The sequence below is a fragment of the Cucumis melo genome, chromosome 12 (genome assembly GCF_025177605.1).
Source record: "Cucumis melo cultivar AY chromosome 12, USDA_Cmelo_AY_1.0, whole genome shotgun sequence".
Taxonomy (NCBI): domain Eukaryota; kingdom Viridiplantae; phylum Streptophyta; class Magnoliopsida; order Cucurbitales; family Cucurbitaceae; genus Cucumis; species Cucumis melo.
This window is the reverse complement of record NC_066868.1, coordinates 13,124,123-13,146,656: the sequence shown is the minus strand read 5'-3', so window position 1 is coordinate 13,146,656 and position 22,534 is coordinate 13,124,123. Positions and strand designations below refer to the sequence as shown.

Here is a 22,534-nt window from a genome sequence, read left to right as displayed (position 1 = left end):
CGCTCGGGACTATATTTGACATGCTTTTATATGTCTAACTCTCCCCTCATCCCTCCATTTATTCACTAAATTCTCTATTTTGTAAATAATAATAATCTAAACATAGCAACAAGTCCAACGCAATGAAAATTGCTCAAATTGGAGCTAAAACAAGTGAGAAGGGGTCAAAACGAGTTTGAGGGGCAATTTAGTGATTTTTTAGAAGAAGAGTGTCGTCCTCTGTAAACCTGAGATTCTCTTTGGATTCTTTGCTATTGTCATACAATATAAGAAGTTGAATTTGAGTTGATGAATAAGAAAATGACAAAGTTTTTGGTTCAAGTTGTGTTAATCAATTTGGAATTGAAAAGAACGAAAAGAAATAAAAGGAAAAAAGGAAACAAAAGTGAAATTATATGTATATATATATATATGTATATATTGTTTTTAAGAAGAGAATAAATAAAAGAAAGAAGGAAAGTGGGAAAATATCATTTGGTAACTTTTTTTCATTCATCTTCTCCAACGTCAAAGCTCTCTTCCTCCCTATTTCTCATCACTTTTGATTCTTCAACCTCAGCTCTATGTTGAGAGAAGATTTGTAAAGATTGGAAGCAAATATTTTGTATTTTGAAGGTTGAAGAGTATGGGGAACATCAAGCTCAATCCAATTTCTGGACAAATTGAATTCACAAACATATCTTCTGGTTTTTGCATCAATTTGAACTCATCAGAAAGAATTAAAAGGTTAGGTTTGTTGTTTTGAAAAGTTCATTCAATTTCTAACAAGTTTTGTGAAGGAAACACGAGCAAATTCTGATTTTAGATTGGTGTTTTTCGAAGAGGCATTCAGGTCTTAAATTTTGACTGTGAATTCGTGATTGCTCTGGTTTTTCAAGTGTTTCAGATCGTACAGACAAAGAGATTTAGAAGCTCTATTAGGTATGGTTAAAAAGCTTTTAAAATTTCTTACAACTTTTATGAAGAAATTATGAGCTAAATATGACTAGAAGTAAGCTTAATTTCAGGAGCAAGTCAGGGGATAGCAGAAGACTCGATTTTTTACTCTTTCTGTTTTGGATCATTTCTATAACTATTTGTTGGGAATATCATTTTCCTTCCCTCAATTAAGTTGTGGAGGAGTTAAAAGCGAAGAGTTTGATATAAAGTACATTAATTTTAGTGAAGTATTGAGAAAGTTATGAGTATTTGAAGTTAAGACCATATAAGGTTTTTACGCTTAGTTTTGGTTTGTTTGACAAACAAAGAAGAAATAAGTCGAGTTTACACACTAGGGAACTAGCCTAAGACTATGGGTGATAAAGCAGATTTCAAAACAAATTTCTAAACTGTTATCTATGATTATCTTTCTATGAATAGTATATGATTTCTATGAACGGTTTCAAGCATAAGTTTCAAGCTTAGGTTTTATGATGAAGTTTATATATGGGCACATTATTATCGACTTTCTGAAGATTAGTTGAAACAAGATCATTTTAAGCAAGTATTGTTTTAGATATTCAGTTTTCCACGAACAATCTAAGTAAGTTGAGTTTTACAAAAGATAAAGATAGCAGACATGTTTTAATATTTTCATATGACATCTTGAGTTTTTTGTTAACTACATGACTGAGATATTGAGCCCGAGGCTATATGATATCGTGTGCACACAAGCTATATGATACCGTTGTTGACGTTGAGTGTACTCCGTAACAACGATGTTCTTGTGAGTGATGGACGAGTCCTACTATGACAAAGATGATGAGAGTGCTGGGCAGATCCTACACATCATAGAGTTAGTAAATGTTGGTTGTACTGGGTGTGTCCTACACAACATAGATTTGTCATGTTAGTTAAAATGTTTTGATATATTTGTTATGTCTTGCTAGATTTCAATGACGTATACGCTGAGTATTTGAGAAAGCTGTTATTATTATTCTTATACGTTTATGTTTATGGCTTGATTAAACAGATTTATATGTGTAAAGTTTTCACGTGCTCTTATCTTTAGATTTACAGTTTTAAACTGAATCTCTCACTAAGCTTAATAGCTTACCCTTCCAAAATATTTTACTAACTTTCCAGGTAGAGATCGAGCTCCCGGTGCCTGATAGACTACTGTCTTAGTTTGTTGAAGCTCCTATATCGATTGACAGTACGTGGTTAGAGTTGTACATAGAGTCTGTTTTGTTATGTTTTATACGTCTTTGTAAGATATAGATTCTTTATAGTTTGTGTAAGCTCTAAGGTTGCAATTGTACAAACCTTTGTTGGTTATGTTTTTGGTTAAGGTGTCTCCATCAAGTTTACTTGCTAAATTAGTTATTTTAAGGCTGTCATTCATGTATGTCTATGATTGGTCTAGGTCTCGCTGCATTGTGTTGCATGTAAAATAGTTTATAAACAAGATTAGTCAGTTTATCAGGTTTAAGAGTTTAGCATAGTTGACAGATATCGTTAAAGTAAAGCGATGTTAGTCGGCTTCACACCGTTTTTCTGGCTAAGCTAACAGGTAGTCAGAGAGGGGGTGTGACACCCTCAGTGCCATGGAATGCCGCAAATCAACACTTAAAGGTCGAGACATTGAAATGCTTGAGTGCTGCAACGTTGAAGTCAAGAGTGGCACAGCTCGTGCGGAATGAGGTCAAGCTCGTGACACTCTCTCCAAGCGCCATGACACTTTGAGTTTTTTTTACTTGAATTGAGGTGTGTGTCTCCTCGTGCCTTTTGGCTAATAACTACATTAAAAACCCTCCTTTTTGCTTAACTAACCGTATCACCCAATCACTCTTTAGTTTGTAAGTTAAAATTCTCCCAAATTAGTGTAAGAACTCTCTCAAGTACTCAATAAAATTCTTTGCAATTTGCTTCAAGAATGTCTACCTTTCTCCATCAATTCACTTTTGTATCTTCAATCTCCATGATGGACCGAGGTAAATTTTAGGGAAATTGGGTGTACTTGGCTTAATTCTATAACATTCTTTGTGTAATCTTGCATTGATAATTGATTTTGGTGCTTTTTTCTTTCTTGCCTTTTTAATAAAAAGTTCTTTAAAAGCAGGCTTGATCACCTTATGATTTTAATATTTAACCCTAATTCGTAGATTTGCTAAACTCATTGTTAAAGCATGAATATTGATAATCTTGAATTGATTTTTTTAGCATCCCTTAGCATTGTATTGAATTTACCATTGATTGTTAATTTGAAATGTCCTAATTAATATTTTTTAAAGATAGAAGCTACCGATGGTCCAATTTGATACTCTTGATATTAATGCAATTCAATGTGATTTGCATGTGACTTTATTGAAACCGCTAAGTTGAATACTATATTTAATCTCATGAATTAGTATAATTTTGTTTTCTGTACATTGTTCATTAAATTAGGATAATTGGTTCTGAAACACCCATTGATTGAGAATCAATTTGATTGCAACTACCCTTTTATTTCAATAATGGTTAGAATTAAATTGAACAACTCAATTCTCTACTCTTTTTAATTGAGAGAAAACACTTGCTTTGATTTCTTGAAATTCTTACTTCTTAATTACTTGCAATTTAATTGCTAATTTCATAAAGATTGGTATTCTTTTCAACTCCTTATATGTGTATTTCTTGTTACAATTAAACCCCCTTACTACTACTTTCTTTTAGATTCTTGAAATTTCTAACTTTTTTGAATTATTGATTGATGTGTTTATCTAGATTTTCCTTAGAACACAACCCCAAATTTCAGTTGGTATACTACTCATAATTTTGTTAAGATAGTGAGGTAAAGAGCTTTGTACTCAATTCTCTTTGTATCATTTATTTATCGCAAAGATCTTTGTTGTAATTGAATTGGTTCTTGCTTGATGCTTTCAGACTCAGTACTTAGTGTAGTGTTGTGTGTTGTGTATCTTGGTCTATGCGATGAGACATGGTCCTCGCATGTTGTATGCTCTCTTGTCTTGCTTTCTCATGTAAATTACTAAGTCCTTGTTGAGTACAAGTTTTCCTACTGTTTGCCCAAGTATAAGCGAAGCTAGATAATCTAGGGTCGAACACAGGGAATCGATATCAAAACTTAGTTATAGGGGCCACTCTTCATTTAGGTGGTATAAAAGAATAAACTATACAGTGTAAATGAGTGTAAGTTTAGACTATATCTACTTACCTACACTAGAGATTCTGTAAAGAGGGATTAAGATGAATACGAGATGAGATTATGAATTAACTTGCATAAAAGGAGTGTAGAAAAGTCTAAGTATTACTAGGCGATTAAGTAATCAAAGAACCTTGATGCCATATAACTCAGTTAACTAGCTTATGATTAAGGCGAGCACCTCTCGATGTTTTTAAATGCCACACTTGCTCACCACTCAGGATCCAAATGACTAAGCAAAATCAAACAAGGTATATCTAGAATGTTTCACTTACAAGGACTTATAGAGCTTATCTTTTAAGGGTGACAACCTCTCGGCGCCATATACCCACACTTGTTCTTCTATTGGGACACAAATGATGGAAGTTATCTCGCCAAGGTGGAGTTTGTCTCCAAACCCCTCTTTGCGCACGTTAGCCATATCCTTGCTACTTGCCCTCCCAGGTAGTTAACAATAAACACTGGTCAGTGATGACTATAGTTCATCTAACGCAATAAGGATTATAAGCTAATCTTCTTATAAAGAACTTATCATAGGACTTAAACTACAAATAACACAACGATAGGTGAACAGTAAAGAGATGTTGGATTGAAAATGTATAAATGTGCAATGTATTAAAAAATAAAGGTCGTAGGCCACAATAAAATATGAACAAATACATTACAATGAAATACAAACAATGGATGGAAAGAATAGAAATGACACTACAAGTTAGGGGAGATGGAGAATGAGATCTTCTTCGCTCAAATCTCAACCTTTCACTCGTTGGCTGACCATAGAAGATGAAAAAATATTTTACCGACGATGGAAAGGCTATTCCTTTCCACACTCTATAGGTTTTTTCCGGTTCTGACATTTGGCTCTTCACAAAGTCGGCTTTCTTGGCCTATTCGGGCCTCTCCCTTTTCATGGTGAAGATGGAGTCATTTTTATAGGCATATTTAGGCAGAAAATATAATTTTCTGAACATGTTAGCGTCGAAAGCTACCTCTGTCTAGTCACATCATCTCCAACTAGCACTTTTGCCTTCTAGCGAACCTCTTCTCATTTACTAATAAGGTCTTCTCGTATAGCCTTCAGGCGAGTTCCTCTACGATTCGCTAGCTTCTTCTTTTGTTCCTAATCCTGTGTTAAGACACTAAAACTTGAGTGAAACAGGCATGAATGCTTATGTAAAGTGTATTTTCGAATATTTATGAATTTACAACATAAGTTTTGCATTTTGACACATTTATTATATATTGTGGTCTTATTATTATATCTAAAAGGCTATAATAACTTGTATTTCTACAAGTTATTAGTTTTTTATGTCTAATAGCCACTAGTTGTTGTATATTTCTATTCTTTAAATGACACAACCTAAAAATCGTTCTTTCATACGTTGTCTCCTCCATGGACTCCGCTCGCGCATCGTTTTGTTGCTGTCGCTCTGGGAATCTTGAGGATAAGTATGTTTGGGGTTTTGATGTTGTTCTTGAATTGGTGTTGAAGACCTACTTTCAACTTGGGTTTAAGATTAAGAGTTTTTTTTAAGGACTTAGGTGTTGTTCAGCGGGATTAAAGCATTGTGATCATCTTTCTTTGGGTTCATTGGTTCGGTTGGAAGAGAAATTGGATCTAGCTTTATTGACTAAGTTGTTGGAAACATTTGAAATAAACTAATCCTTGAGATTAGGACTTAAATATTTAATTTTAATTTGGTTTATGTTATAGGCTTGATTCAAGAATTTTAAAAGCTTTAAGGGAAATTAGTTGCTTTGACTAATTAATTTCTAAGTTGAGGTTAGGAAATTACTACCGAAATCCGAATGAGGATAAGATGTGCTCCCACTAGATTAGATGTTGTGATGGATTGATTCGTTGTTTATTTATTATGACTTCTTTCTTAAATGGACTATAAGAGTATCATGAAAAATTATGGTTATTGATGATTATGTGATGATCACTAGTAGAAAAATGGCCTACGATGATAGTTAAATGCTGTCATTGAAAGATTTCGTGACAGTTATTTGCAGTCATTGATGTGGCAGTCATGGAAAGTATTTTATGACAGTTTTACGAACTATTACAAAATATGTCTTTCATGACAGAGAATAAATGTCACAAATTACTTATTTCATGACAGATTATAACTGTCATTATTTAGATTTTATGGTAAATAATAACTGTCATTATTTATATTTATTATAACTATCATTGTTTATATTTTATGATAGAGAATAGGTGTCATTATTTAATCTTGTTTGGCAGATATTAAATGTCATTATTTATTATTTATGACACTTATTAACTGTCATCATTTCAACTACCATGACTTTAATTAATTGTCAAGAAAACATTTTCAATGATTTTTTTTTAGATTTAAATGTCATAATTTTATTTTCAGTCCTTATTTTTCTTATCCTAACTTTTATTGATCCCTTTTTTTCTTGTTGCCCTGCCATTGCACTGACCAATACAATCACAAATACAACACACCTATATGGAAAAAAATGATGAACGCTTTAATATATATACTTTAATATATGTACAATTGTCCATAAAGTGTTTGTACAATGAAGCAATGAACATATATGTTTTGGTGCAAACAAGCTATTTAAATAAGTACATTTGAACCAAAAATTGACTATCAGAGCTACAAAAAGGCCTATAAATCAATTAATTGCCGCAAATATGGCTTTACTGCTCCAATGGATTCTTGCAAAACTTAGTAAGAAAATAAAATAAAATTTTAGAGTATGACGCTACACATCAAGATAAGAATATAAGAAAGGTTTACATTCTGTTCATTTAACTGCAACATATTCACATACATAGATTCACATACACACAACACATTCACATACACAGAACATACACAACACATACATATTCACATACACACCACCAGCTAGGAGGACATATTACTACTGTACCATGAACTCTAGCATGGGCACATGAGGGAGAATACTTTAAATCTGCAAACATCTAGCATAGTATATATAAATCAAAGATTAATTTAAGATCAAAGAGAGAAATGAAATTAAAAACAAATAGTAGAAGCATAAAAATATCTACGATCTGAACCAAAATATTTTAAAAGATGATACTAAAACTCACAAGATCGAAGTTTGGAATAATGTGTAACAAGGAACAAACTAGAGTTTGGAAGTGATCCACATAGAGTAAGGTTCTTGATGATCCTCTTGAATATTAATTCAAAATTTAAATCGTTTCAATATGAAATTTGTAAGGTAATTTACAAGGAGAAAAGAAAAAATAAAAAAACTTGAAATCGCAATGACAGTAGCAGTTTCTGATCTTTACGACAAATAAGAGACTTCGTGTCAGAATAAATTAAAGTCTTACAATTGAGTGAGTAAACTAAGTAGAAAATACTCACACTCTTCAAGATTCATTCAGAACATCATCTACAAATCCAAACAATGTCATGAAGTAAATAGATGTGAAGGCTACATTGTAGTCAATAAGCCACATAAAATTTAAGGAATTATTATAAAATAAGTCGATAAAAAGCTAGAAGAACCTATGCTTTCATTTAGGAATATATGAAAGAATGTACTACGACAAAAAAAAAAAAAAAAAAAACACAACCCAACAAATGAAACTCAAAGAACCCACAAAAAGTTTGATGAAAAGTGTCAAAATGTTTAAATACCATTCCTTAAGACTTACAAGTCTTAATCTAAGTAAGCATCTTAGTCACTACCCCAAATTCAAATCCATAAGCAATGTTAAATTTTTTAAAACAAAGGGAAATCAATGAACTAAATAAATGTAACAACATAAAATTTTAGTGACAATCAACAAAAAAACTACCTACAAAACTATGTACCCCTCCCTCTCACATACACTTTAAATTCAAACTTAAATTTACTCCTCAATATTAATAATCTCTTCGAATGACTCTCTATATGCCAATGAAACATAACAATGCAAAACTTAAATAAATAAAAACAAACTAAACTTACGAAAAGAAATAATGATATGCTATGATAAATATCTACCAAGATCAGTATTTAACACAGATTTCAGACATTTAGAGACACAAAATATTACTTAGCTTTCATTTCAGGAATGCCCAAAGGCCAAAGCTGATTACATCTAATATTAGCCAAACAGTAGAAACAACTATGGAGGATTTGGGCAGTTTATGGAGATTTCAGGAGAACATGGAGGATTTAGATGACTTTTGAACTTGAGTCACTAAAAATGGAAGCAAATGAAGAAAGTATTAAGAACAAAGAGAAAGTGAAGAGCTTACTTCTTTTACTGTAGGCAACATATGAAGCAAGAGATCAACTGCATAAACTGATGAACAAGATTATGCCAAATTCAATTAACTCCATCGACCATCATTCTAAACAATCTCAACTTCAATATTTTTCCTTACAACAAAAAAATATGACAAGACACAGTGATAACAAACTTTAACTTCTTGCATTATTATTTAAATATAATAACTATTATTCAATATATATAAAAAAAAACTGATTACATAAAACACACTAAAATGATATAACATTCTACCATAGTAGCTGATAAACTAGGTTGAAAGGTTCTAGCAAACGACTCAAAGTCACAAAAGTAACAAACTTCCACGTAAATTGAGGTTATAAAAGTAAACTACATCCAAATATGAAGTCAAACTTATATCAACCAAAGTGACAAAACGATATGCTGCTGTTCTGTTGTGGAGTCCAAATATTGGGACACCTTCAAATGCTAGAGTATGGAATTTTTCTGCGTAAGGAAGACAACAAATATTTGAAAATAAATCCAATGAACAAGTTAGGGGAAAAATTTAGCACAGTAAAAAGTAAATGACCACTTACTAAACAAAGGCAAATGTCATCCTGAAATATTACCCTCCAATACCAAACAACCCGAAGTAATCGCAGCTCTTAGAGGCAAATATCATCTTTAAAGATCACTTACTAAACAACCCAAAGTAATCTGCAGCTCTTAGAGGCAAATGTCATCTTGAAAGATCACTTACTAAACAACCCGAAGTAATCTGCAACTCCTAGAGGCTTGTCACAAAGTTCCTCAAAAGGGAAATACGCACATTTTTTTGCTCTCAATGGAACCTAAAAGTATTGAAAATTGCTAAATAACATGTTAAAAGATTGATGTCACATTCCACATAATCAGGCAAATTATTAGTTTATCAAAAGATAATACACAACATGTTAAAAGATTGATGTGATTACCTTCAACCAGGATATAGAGTGAGCAAAAAAGTAGGGTAATCCGAATTATATTTAGTTTAAACTCAGATGACTCAATAGTTCTAACTTAAATGATTTTTCAATTATAAGTTACACAAACTTAGCAATAAATTATTAGTTTATCAAAAGATAATAAACTTAGCAATAAAAGTAGGGTAGTTGGAACTAATCTAAAGCTAACATATCTATCCAAAAGATTAATGTTTTCTTTGAAAACTTCCGCTATAACTATTTAGAACGATAAAAAAAATTTGTCCCATCATTTGTCTATCGCTTAACAATCAGAATCAAATAAGAACGTACCCTAAGGTCCTTAGCCAACTTTACAACTATGAACTACAAATTTTTTCCCTCCGTAACCTGAGGTCCTGAGATGACTATCCTGATGTGAAGGTATATTTGTAGGACTAAGACCTTTATCCTTGATCGTTAATTTATCAAGTAAATTACTTCCAATTGCAGAGAAACAATAGTCTGTGAAATGTGTAGCTTGGCTGTGAAATATAACCAAATGCTTAATTTGGTTCGATTAACATTGTTAAGAAGCTAATGACCAGTTAAAGATGTAGACATCTATACCTTTAAATCTCCTTTCAAAGATCCAACAAGTACCCATCCACTAGCTTGATATTAAGCCCTCTCGAGTGAATCTAAGTTATGTAACACAATACATGAATAATAGATTCATCCTACATATTAAAAATTCTTGGTCAGATTTGGAACAGACCAAGACTTTAGAATCAAGAAAACCTTTTCCCATAACAATAGTTAGTACCATTTCCTTGTCCTACATTGAAACCACCGAAATGACATTTCTTTTAGATAAGAATTTCATTGATCGAATAAAATATCCAAAGATATTCATAGTTACAAAAGAGCCAATGTTAAAAGGCAGTACAGATGATATTTTCAATTAGCAATGAAGAGAGAAAATTAGAAAAACATTTTCCACACACTTCTCACAGCATAACACATCAATTAGGCCAACAAAAGTGGTAGTTTTGGTAAATGCCCAGATTCTAATATCTTATTGCAAAATGCTACAACATCATCTAATTTTTTTCATTTTACAATCTCTGTATCAAGACACCAAAATTGAAGGCATTTAGAGGAACACCAAAACTATGACTGCAAAAAGAAAATCGTGGGGGTGGGGGGCGGCTTACCGTGGGTTGGTGCGGAAAAGAACACTGGTGAAGGTAGGGCCGACGTTTGACGTTCGAGGGGTGGGGGCTGCGGTTGTGAATATCGAGTGATAGGTAGATGGGTGAAGAAAATGGGTGGATAGGTGAAGAGAACGGGTCGTGTAAGTGGTTTTTTAGAGAGAGAAAGAGAGAAAATAGTGTTGTCTTCTCCTCTCCACACAAAAAAAAAACTAAAAAGAGAGAAAAGAGTAACGAAACCAACCAAAACATTCGTCCCTCCATTGTTGCTGACGATTTTTGGAGAGAAAAATCGGCGATGGAGAGCTTCAATCAACAAGGGAGAGAGGTTCAGAGGAAGAAGAGGAAGGAGCACGAAATTTGGGGTGCTGCACTGTTGTTGTTGTGCCCTAGCAAAGGAAGAAGAATAGGAAGTAAATGGGGATGGAGCAGTCGACGAGAAAACAAGAGGGGGCACTTTTTCGATAAAGAAACTCCAATTCCCTCTCTTATTTTTCTTTCTTTTTATGTAATTTAATATAAATAATTATAATTTGATTATTTATATTTAATGACATTTAAAAATTGTCATAGATTCATGACACTTAAAAACTGTCATAAATTCTTCAAATCCAAAAAATTACGTCTTTTTCCGCCTAAAATGCGCTTTTTTACATTTGATGATAATTATTTATTCCCTCATTTTAATTTGGGATGAAACCAACTGTCATAATAGGTGGTTTTTCTTGTAGCAGATGTATATAGAATCATACCGAATTTTGCATGCTAAATATTGGACTAGTGGTGGCCGTTAACCTTTCCTATCTTGATAATACAACTTGTTTTGTGTTATAGTGTCCCCCAATGGATCACCACCTAAGATTATTTTTTATTGTTATGAGTGATATGTGTACCTTCGGGATACATTTATGACTAATGTGTGTTCTTACGGAACCATCTATGACAAAGGAGGTATATTGATGATTTGATAAGAAGGTTGTAACGACCCAACTTTCCGGACTAAGCTGAGGTCACTACTCAGTGCTAAGACTCGACCATAAAACACAAAATTCATAATGGACCGGTTACGATTCATTAAAACGTTAGAAATATTACCAAAAAAAACAGTTTCGGGCCCTATTTAAATCACAGTCACAAAAGTTTCAAATAAAATACTCAGGTCATCAACTCAAAATTCAAAACCAAATATTCTAACAAAATACATCAGCGGAAGCATAAAGAAAACCAGACGCGTCCATATGGCCTTCACGCATCCTTCCTGCCTCTCATCGGTTTGCCCCTCGCTGTACCCTTACCTGAAAAATTAAAGAAGAGAAAAGGGTGAGTATAAACATACCCAGTAAAGGACCCACTACTGGGCCCGTTAGGGAACAACAGTTAACTTCCTATTCAGGGGTACCCTACATAACAGTCTAGTGGTTCCGTAGAACGCACATAACAGTCTCGTGATCCCGAAGGATACACCTATCAGTCTAGTGATCCCGAGGGATGCACATATCAGTCTAGTGCTCTCGAAGGATGCACATATCAGTCTAGTGCTCCCGAAGGATGCACATATCCGTAAGGTACACTACCCCATAGATGAAGCTAACCGTTACCCCTCAGTCCATACTAAACCGTCTACAACAGTCATACCCCAACAACATTCATATTACAGTTCCGCCATAGGCTTTGCCAGTCAGATAGTATAGGTTTAAACAACTACACCCTCAGTTGCTATACGCGTTTCCAATTCGCACACCATTATGATAACCCCTAGACCCAGTCAACTAATCAATCAAAATCGGACTCACCGTCCTTCCCCGACCAAACTCCATGATCAATGTCCAGACCAATGACTACCACGTACCTATCCGTAAACTTCAAGATCCATCGACATACAATTCCAATCTACAACGTAGCCCATTAACATAACCACACTATACCGAACATCCAGCATCGGGGTCTATCCGCAAGCAACTCCTTACACCCGATAGCACACAAGCTACAACTAGCGGTCGCGTTACCTTTACATCAGACAAGAGTATAGCAACAACACTTAAAAGTCAAACACACATACATTTATTCGGTACAGTTACTAACGTGTAATCCCCTGCGGATTACTACGTTTCCAGCCTCGATCCGAGGTCCAGTAGTAGGAAAACCCTTACCTGATACTCGGTTATGCTCCTCGATCGAGTCTACGCTCAACGGATCCACCTAAACGAAAACACGAAGGTTTTAATCGATGATACTAGTAGAAGTCATTTTAAATGGTCCTAAGCAACATCCGTTGACTTACCCAAGGAAAGGAAAGCTATCTCCAAACAAGCCTGCCGCAGAACCCGAGAACTTAAACGTCAACTCCTTAATACCTTCAAGGGAGGAAAGGTAGGACCAAATCTTATTCCAATATTCAAATTCGAATCGGACGTAGCAACATTAGGAAATTCATCAAAATAATCCTTACCGAAGACTCACCGTGACCCGAAGTGGAGGGAGGAAAATATGGCTTAGGTGGCTCGGCTCGGCTTGGCTCACCCTCGGCTCGGCCTTGGCTCACGGCTCGGCTCGGCTCGGCTTGTGACTCGCGGCTCGACTCACGGCTCGGCTTGTGGCTCGTGGCTCGGCTCACGGCTTGTGGCTCTCGGCTTGGTTCGGTTCAGCTATTGCACGCATCGGCTCGATCGGCTCGGCTTGCTTGATTCGGCTCGACTCGATCGTTTGTAGTCGGCGCACACGCGACGGCTGTTTTCCCTCTGGTTCACTCGTCGACGGTCGGAAGGGGGAAGCACGACGAAAATGGAAGGACAGCTTGTTCGAGTGCACGAGATGAAGAGAGAGAGAGAGAGAGCATCGGAGATGACGGAGATGAAGGGAGAGAGAGCGTCGGACCGATCTGGGAGGACCCGTCGACAGCTAGCCGTGCGCGGACAACATTGCGAGGCAACGACGACAAAGACGAAGGAGGCGGTGCTGGCGCTGTCGGTAAAGAAGGAGAAGATTGAAGAGGATGGTGGTGGCGTCGGATGGAGAAGAGAATGAAGAAGAAGAAGAAGACCGATGGGGAAAAGGAAGAAGAAGAACTGGGGGGGCGGCGCGCGCGCGTGTCTAGGGTTTAAAAAAATTATAAAAATTTATATATATATATATATATATATATTAAATAATAATAATAATAATTATAATAATATTAATACTAATACTAAATAATAATGAGAGTATTAACATGAAATTATAGTGATAATAATACCTAATAATAATAATATAATTAATATTATATTATTATTTTATTATTTTACAAAATCTTAAATTTCCGAAAAATTCACATAAAATGCTAAAATTTTACCTCGAAATTCGGGGCGTTACAAAGGTTAAATAGGTTTACCTAGTGGACCCGACAGGGTCCTTTACGAATATTTATAATGCTCACCATTTCTATATTTCATCTTTTAGGCAAAGGTAAAGGCAAGTTTGAGAATGATAAGAGGGACCCATAACTATGTTATTTGGGACTAGACTAAAACCTTCCTTCGACTTTATTTTCATGATTTTAGAATACTTATGAACTCTTGATTAGACATTTTGGGTTTCAACGACACTTATTTTTCTTTTATGGTTATTAGTATGGAGCGCGAGTTAATTAATTAATTTATTTGTTAATTTATTTACTTATTTATTTATACCCTTTTTCATCTGTGCTTGATTTCTATGTTTTTCTTTAATCAAATGATCTTAAAGTTTAGATTTGGTTTTAAAATTATGTTTTTATATGAATAATAGTTTGAAAAGTTGGATCATTACGATATTTGTTATTTTATACGAGCTTTTTAAGAATGTCACTAAATGAAAGCATTTTTCTCGGTGAAATAAAAAATTGCATATGAACGATGAAAGGGACTGAGAAGTTTGAAGGGAGAAGAGAAAGGAAAAAGGAGGAGGACAAAAAGATAGATCCACCTCATTTAGAAAACAAAAATGAACTGATGATCGAAATAACTTGGGGATCTTTAGAAACATTTTCCAAACATAAAAAATTTAAACCTCTTTCTAAATTTTTCGAACAAAATAGACATCAACATCAAAGTTAGAGATCTAAAAATGCAATTTTTATTCAATTTTTTTTATTGGTATTTCAAGTTTTTGGGTGGTTAGTTTTTGGGATTAGATTCGATTATGTAAACATATACACATGCATCCATATATATATATATATATATATATATATATATATATATATATATATATATATATATTAGAATAAAAATTTGGTCTTTTATCCTAAAATTAAACGAGAGATCTGGTATTTAATTGTAATAATTCTAATAATAAGTTTTAACTTTGACTTATAGGATATCATTTGTTATGTTTATAAATTTTAGATTAGTATTGAGGGTTAAAAGGGGATGGCGAGACAGTAGGTTGAGGTTGAGGTTAGAATAAAATTGATTTGTAGGTGTAGCTTCTAATATAATTAGTTTAAGTTTTAGTTGAATGTGAGGAATAAGTTTGAGATTAATTTTAGTTAAATTTAATATTTTGCAAAGTTTAATATGTTTATTGAAATGGTATTGAAACTACATACTAAATTTGCTTTCTCGACTTACAAAGTCATTTAAATGAATCTCAAAATACAAGTGTATAAGAATAATGTTGGAATAAATGGTGTCTCTTGTAAATGATTGCTTATGTTTATGAGAATAACCAATTTAGAGAAAGAGAACGACTATTTAAATGACCACGAATAAGTCTTTAAATTAACTGCTTTTCTCTAAAGTTGAAATATGAATTTGGTTTTTGGTGTTTTATAACTTTGCCATCTACAAAAACTATTTATCTCTCTCTACTTTTAAAATAGTTGAATAAAGTTTCAATACATTCACAAAGTTTTGTTTTTCATTGATCATTTAGATGTGGATCTACTTCTAGAAGAAAGGTGGTTTGTTCTAGGAGACAATTACTCTCGAAACTCCGACACTATGGTGAGTAAAATTGTTTTAAGGAGACAATGTGAATGTGAATTTGTTGGACTCACATATTTGATATATGTGTTATGTTTTTTTGTTTTGATATAGTTGTATTTTTCATAACAGAATAGTACACCAATTTTTCTTTTTTATTTGTAGAGGCTATGTAATATTTATTTTTCACTTAATTAATTGTATGAACGAACTAAGTTTGAACGTATTTCGAATTTCCTTTTATTTTGGATTGCTTCTAATTTTACAATAATGAATTTTAGAATGAAATGAAGTTCTAATATTAATAATATAAGAAAGGGAAATTGCATCTGATGATAAAAAATTTTAGAAAAAAAGTAACTCATAGCACCTCTTTTTTGCATATTGTAAATATGTCAAATATGACAAGTAAAATATCATACGACTATCAGAGGATTATCCACTTTTAAATTTGCTACTTTTGTAATTTAGAGAATGTAGTGACCATAGACCCTATGATCATTATTTATTTTATTATTATTTTTTTGCTAGTTTTACAAATGCATCTATAAAAAAAAAAAAATGAAACAGAAATCAAAAGGTGTCAGAATAGAAGAAGATCAACCCTCTCCTGAAGTCAAGGATTTGGTGTGGAGAGAACAAAATGTCCTGACATATCTCTTTTCCAACTTTTTTTTTTTCCTATTCAAATAGCATTGAAAAAAATGTGTTTTAGTCTTTTCTATTTTTTCCTTAGGCTTTTTGTCATGAAAAATGGTCAAGTTTATTGTAGAGTGTAGACTGGAAAATAATTTGGAGGTATTGTTGGACATGCTGAAATTAAATGTAATATTATCATATGTATGCAGATATTATATAAATGAAGGGATTTCCAGTACTAGGTCATAAGAAAATGCCAAGGTTGTTTTGATAGTACATATAGAATATCCGGACTTCTTAATTTAATTTAATTTAATTTATTTAGCATAGAGATCACAGCCAAGGCAGCCTTCCCAATTTTTGTTGAAATGAAATCATCGAGTTCTTCAACATTTCAAATAGAGAGTCCTTCCAAACGCCTCCCACCAAAAATCCCATTTATATGTATATATTAAATCCCATACATTCAAATGGAGAAAAACCCTATCTTTGTTATTATCAAAGGGTAACCCACTATGAAATTAGTAAGCATCGCACCCATCAATTATTGCTTCAAAAGTAAATAAATAAAAACTAACGAACTTTTTGTTCAATATAACAATTAACGAACTTTTTAGAGTCTATATTTAACGGTACGTTCATTATTTAATTTATAAAACATTCATTTATAAAAGATGTATAAAAGTATTTTTGAAAATTATTTTGTAAAAGAAATATACTTAGAACGCATAACCTCTTTCAGAATCACATACTTTGACTCCAACTTTAAATCATCACTTGATTAAAAAAATTTACATAAAGTTGGTTGAAGAAAGTGAATTTCATTATATGTACACAATTAGATGCCAAAATACACAAAGATATTTAGATGCCACCGAAGTCTTTTCTTTTTATAATTTAGATCTTATAAACTATTAGGTCTCTCATTGTTACAAGATAGATCATCCATAATTTCCCCTATAAAATCACACCTTGTCTGATCCTCAAACTCATATCCAAAATGGCTTTCCTCTCTACAAAACCAGCCACATTTTTCTTCTTCTTCTTCTTCATTCTAAGCATCTTCTCCTTTGCCAAATCCGGCGACCCAGATCCGGTCGTCGACTACTTGACATCCCCCCTTGGGGCCATCATCAACAGCACTTTCTTCACCTTTACAGGCCTTCGCTCAGCTTTCACCGATTTCCCTCCAAATTTCAAACCCACAAAAGCCACCTTCAACGAGTTCCCAGCGCTTCTCAGCCAGAGCGTCTCCATGGCCATCCTCCAGTACCCGGCTGGCTCCATCAACCCACCTCACACTCATCCTCGCTCTGCTGAGCTCCTCCTTGTCGTCAGCGGCAGCCTCCAGGTTGGCTTCGTCGATACCAGCAACCAGTTCTTCAACCAGACCCTTCAAGTTGGGGACTTGTTTTTGTTCCCCAAAGGATTGGTCCATTTCCAGTTCAATGCTGACCCTCAAAACTCTGCCACGGCCATCGCCACCTTTGCCAGTGCTAACGCTGGCACCGTGTCGTTGCCGTCGACGGTGTTTACGAGTGGGATTAGTGATGAGGTTCTTGCTGAGGCGTTCAAAACTGATGTGGCTATTATTCAAAGTATAAAGACTGGCCTTACACCACCAAAGAGTTAGTTAATTAGTTACGGGTTTTGCCGTACTAATTTGATGAATATGTTTTGATTTTTCTTGTTGTTTCATAATAAAAGTTAAACATCTTCGGTTTTCTTTTTGTTTTTTTAATAAAATGTTCTGTGCATGTATATGAAAAATAATTGTTTGAATGGGTTGAATACGTTATCTAGATCTAAATTGTATACGAATAATTGTGTTATTTACAAAATTGCAAGCTTTAAGAAGTCGATATATATATTTATTGTTTACGTTTACGTTTTCTCATTTGTGTCATTTCTTATTTGGATCACCACAATGATTTTTGTGTTATGAAAAATGATGTGAGATAATCAAATAAACCTTTAGTTAATTTTGAAGTAAATAATTGGTGTAATAGCTAGAGGAACAACAAAAGAGAATAACACAAAGAACTAAATTTGATAATCCAGTTCGGGCAATGTTGCCTACCTCTGAGGAGCTGCACTTCGCCCTAATGAGTAATATTATTATGATTCACACTTAGTTAATATACATCAATACAACATATGATCTCTGTTCAAATATATGACTATTTAACATGCTCATTAGCTTCAAACTTCAGGCTCCCCTTGAATGCATGGGTGAATCTCTTCGACGATGTCTTCATCCTCTACAGAAGTTTACTATGACCACTTGCATCACGCTTCGTTGTTTACCTTACTCATCATTACAATCATCTTAGATCAACATATTGATACAATAGATAAAAGGTCGCACTACCTTTTCTGTACTTGAAGCTTTTGTAATCAATCTTTCGTTCGGTCTTCTGCAGTGAAGTAGTATTCACAGTCGTTAGATTATCACATGCTTTTTTTTAACCCATAATACATATATATGTATGTATATATATATACCTTATATATATATTTCTATCTTCTCAAAGATATTAATGCAAGAGTCCTAAAATAAAGGAGAACATTTTTATCTTTTAGAAACTAATTATCTTATCTTTAAAAAGATAATCCTCATAATATCTTTTAGATAAAATCCCAACAAACTCTCCCTTTTGTCTAAAAGAGGAGATTTCTTTTCTGGTTCAAGTCAACGTTTCTCAAAATCGTCTCATGAATCAGATAGCTAGCGAAGATATAGCAACACAACATATCAACACAATCATCATCAGAGCATCTTATACAATCAGATCCACACACACATCACCAACAAAACTAACACCATAAACTTCCAACAACAAACTAACTTGTACTTCATTTCATTCCAGTAGTCTTTTAAACATCAAGACAGAAGCTTTAAGAACAACGTACTAACTTGCAAAAGTTCAAACAAAAAAAAACTAATAAAGTAACAACTTCAACCAGAAATTTAAACCATACTTCAGAGAAATCAAAATAAAACAAACAAAACAGCACTCCTACTTCAGATACTTTCAACCATCATCCAGCCTTGCCACTACTCCCTCTTTGGACCAAAAAGAAATATCAATCAGGACCATGCTCCCCCATACTAGTAGAAGGAGCTAATGCTTTCAAGTGACGAAAGAGAGAATCAACCTTTAACCTTCATTCAGATAACAGATTAATGGAAGTATAGAGAGCTCAAGACTCAGCTGTAAGTGTATTAATGATTCTGAAAGCTTATTCTCGATTAACAAAAAAACCTTTAGCACTCTCATCCCAATCATTTGTGTCAAACATGCGAGGAGCTCGTGAAGGACGCATGTCATAATCTATATCTGGCACATGACTGCCTTGAAAGAGTCTGTAACTCGGGGATAAGGTCTTTGGTTCAGGTCCAGGGGCATCAGACGTTGTTCAGACAGCAACATTCAGATGAAGTTGTAGACCAGAGAAAAATTGTGGTAAAGCAATAGGGATTTTAACCCCAAACGATCCCACATGCCTTAGCAGCTGATTATATATAAATGATCCTGTATCTATAGTGTCGTCATTGCATATATGATATAAAAATGTTCCCAACACAACAGACACACTTGAAGCATGAGAAGACGGGAACCAATTGGCAATATCAATCTTATGAAGAATGACATATTTAACACTAAGAGCAACTGCAGGGATTCCATTAACAGACCAAGAAGATAGTGTCCCTCCAGATAATAACAGATGCCAAAACTTTATTAGATGGGTTAGACGGAGAGCAGTCAGGTTCAACATTATTACCCAGAAACCCATTAATTACAGTAGGAGAGATCTTGAATTTCAAACCCCCAATGTGAACTGGCTGATAGTTAGGACTAGTAGAATCGTTAAAATCAAACAGCAGATTTACAATGAATTCCCTAATTAGTTGAGGATAACATGACCCAACATTGAATATAGTCTTAATAAGACCAACCTTCTCAATAAGACTCATGGCACTTAAGTAGGAATGGTGTTTATCTGAAACATTTACCTCATCAGCAATCCTTCGCTGCACAACATATTTCCAACGTTGAACATTTTCTTCAAGGTGAAATGATATTCCATCAATGGAGACAGATGGAATGTTTGGGGGAATTTTCTTCCTTCCAGTTTTGGTGGTAATGTTACACAGGTTTTACTGAAATTTCTTCCCCGTTGGCCTAGATACTTCAGGGGATTGTTGAGTCTCAGGTTGAAAATCATTATTAACATCTAGTTTAACACTATTGGTTGTACCAGTATTAGCAAGTTCAACATTTTCATCATCAGGGGTCTCATCAGCAGAAACATAAGTCCTTCCATCAGTTGCAATAAATTCATCAACAGGAACAGGTGCAGGTTCTGAATGCAGATTAGGAGTAAGAACATCATCTGGAACCGATGACCTAATCGGTGGTGAGTGACATGATGGACTAGGTTCTTCATTAGATGCATGATAAAGACCAGGTATAGGAACAAACACATCTTTAAAACAAGAAATTTCTTGAGAACGAGCTAATATGATAGGATCGACAGATTTTGCAAGAGCGACATTAGAAGAAAAACCTTTCTTCAATAGTCTAGCCAGCGAAATATCATCTTGTTCGTCCTAATCCATCTATGAAAAAAGACACTTGGTGCATTTTCAACACCTTTTGTAGCACTTCCAGCAGCAACCTCTTCATTCTCAGGCACATGATAACTTTTGGAGGCATGTACCTGAGATTTTTATGATGGAAGTCATTATGGTCTCCGTGGCGGAGTGCTCTTGAAACGAAGACCTCACATTCATACATTAGGCATGGTAGACTTTGAAGTTGGAACTTCATGAACAACTTCAGACAATTTAGCTTGATAATTACTATTTCAGGTGTTTACCATTGTTGACAGAAATTGAAGAAAATCAATAGTCAACACAAAGAAGGAGGAACAGAGAGTCTGAAGATGAACGATCAAAGCCCTTTTGTTTTTTTTTTTAAAAAATCAAGTATTCTTTTGCTCAGAAGCCATAAAGATCCTCATTTATTCCTATTACGACGATAACAAGGGCCATTAACTATGATCGTGATCATTTCCACCGCCTTTTTAAATAATTAATGAGTTAAATCTTACAAACTCTTAATCCTGCATGTAAATGCTCAAAAGAATTTACATTAAAGGGTTTAGTAAAAATATCCGCTAATTGTAAATTCGAGCAAACATGTTCCAACATGATAATTTTATCTTCAATAAGTTCTCTAATAAAATGATGTCTGATATCAATATGTTTGGTTCGACTATGCTGAACAAGATTCTTTGAGATATCAATGGCACTAATATTGTCACAATATAGAGTCATAAGATTATGTGAAATGCCATACTCATGCAGCATGTTCTTCATCCATATAAGTTGGGTACATGCACTCCCTATCGCAATATATTCAACTTCAGTTGTAGACAGAGATACACAATTCTGTTTCTTACTGAACCATGAGATAAGATTGTTTCCTAGAAAGAAACATCCTCTAGAGGTGCTTTTTCTATCATCAGAACAACCAGCCCAATTCGCATCACAATATCCAACAAAAATAGAATTCGTATCATAGGAATATAAAATTTCAAAATCACTTGTTCAGTTAACATACTTAATGACTTTTGACCGTTGCTAAGTGTGAAGCACGCGGATCAGACTAAAATCGAGCACATATTCCAACGACATAGGCAATGTCAGGTCTGCTGGCTGTTAAGTATAATAGGCTCCCGATTATGCTCCTGTAAAAGGCTTGTGATCTACAGTTGTACCATTAGTATCTTTGGTAATTTTTGCATGTTTGCAGTTGGAGTCCTTTTGTGTTAAGATTTTTCCAAACCAAATATTTTTTACTATGTGCTTGGCATACTTCTCTTGAGTTATAAATATGCCCTCACTTCTTTGTTTGATTTGGAGGCCTAGAAAACATAATAACTCACCCACCATACTCATCTCAAATTCTGATTGCATAATATTAATGAAGCTTTCAACAAGTTCCTTAGAGAATCCCCCAAATATAATATCATCTACATAGATTTGTGCTACAATCAGATCATTTTGAGTTCTATTAAAGAATAATGTTTTGTCAGCCCCACCTCTGGAGTACCCTTTGCAACCTAGATAAATTATTAAACATTCGTACCAAGCTTTAGGAGCTTGCTTTAGCCCATATAAAGCTTTATTAAGCTTATACACATGCTGGGAAATTCAGAATCGACAAACCCTTTAGATTGCGCAGCATAGATTTCTTCATTCAAATAACAATTCAGAAAGGCACTCTTGACATCCATCTGATATAATTTAAATTTTTGGATGCAAGATATACCGAGCAAGAGGCATATAGCTTTGAGTCTAGCAACCAGTGCAAACGTTTCATCAAAATCAATTCTTTCGACTTGTGCATAACCCTGAGCCACCAGTC

The 22,534-nt window shown here is 34.1% G+C and overlaps 1 protein-coding gene and 1 long non-coding RNA gene across 3 annotated transcripts; one reads left to right on the top strand and one right to left on the bottom strand.

Annotated features, from left to right (window-relative positions):
• Positions 1–8,542: 8,542 nt before the first annotated feature.
• LOC103499878 (uncharacterized) lies at positions 8,543–10,993 on the bottom strand. 2 transcript variants are annotated; one of them, XR_007815823.1, is made up of 4 exons: positions 10,522–10,993; positions 9,935–10,044; positions 8,960–9,214; positions 8,543–8,867 (listed from the first exon to the last, which is right to left on the bottom strand). It is a non-coding gene; the product is annotated as an uncharacterized LOC103499878 (long non-coding RNA). The 2 variants fall into 2 exon arrangements; XR_007815822.1 differs by lacking the exon at positions 9,935–10,044.
• Positions 10,994–17,097: 6,104 nt separating this feature from the next.
• On the top strand, positions 17,098–17,730 carry LOC103501975 (germin-like protein 9-3). The gene has a single exon (XM_008465764.2). It carries the CDS (start codon positions 17,098–17,100, stop codon positions 17,728–17,730), a length of 633 nt encoding a protein of 210 aa, XP_008463986.1.
• The last annotated feature ends 4,804 nt before the right edge of the window (positions 17,731–22,534 follow it).

Coding starts and splice junctions, on each gene's coding strand:
- LOC103501975 (XM_008465764.2), top strand. CDS start 17,098: ATGGCTTTCCTCTCTACAAAACCAGCCACATTTTTCTTCTTCTTCTTC.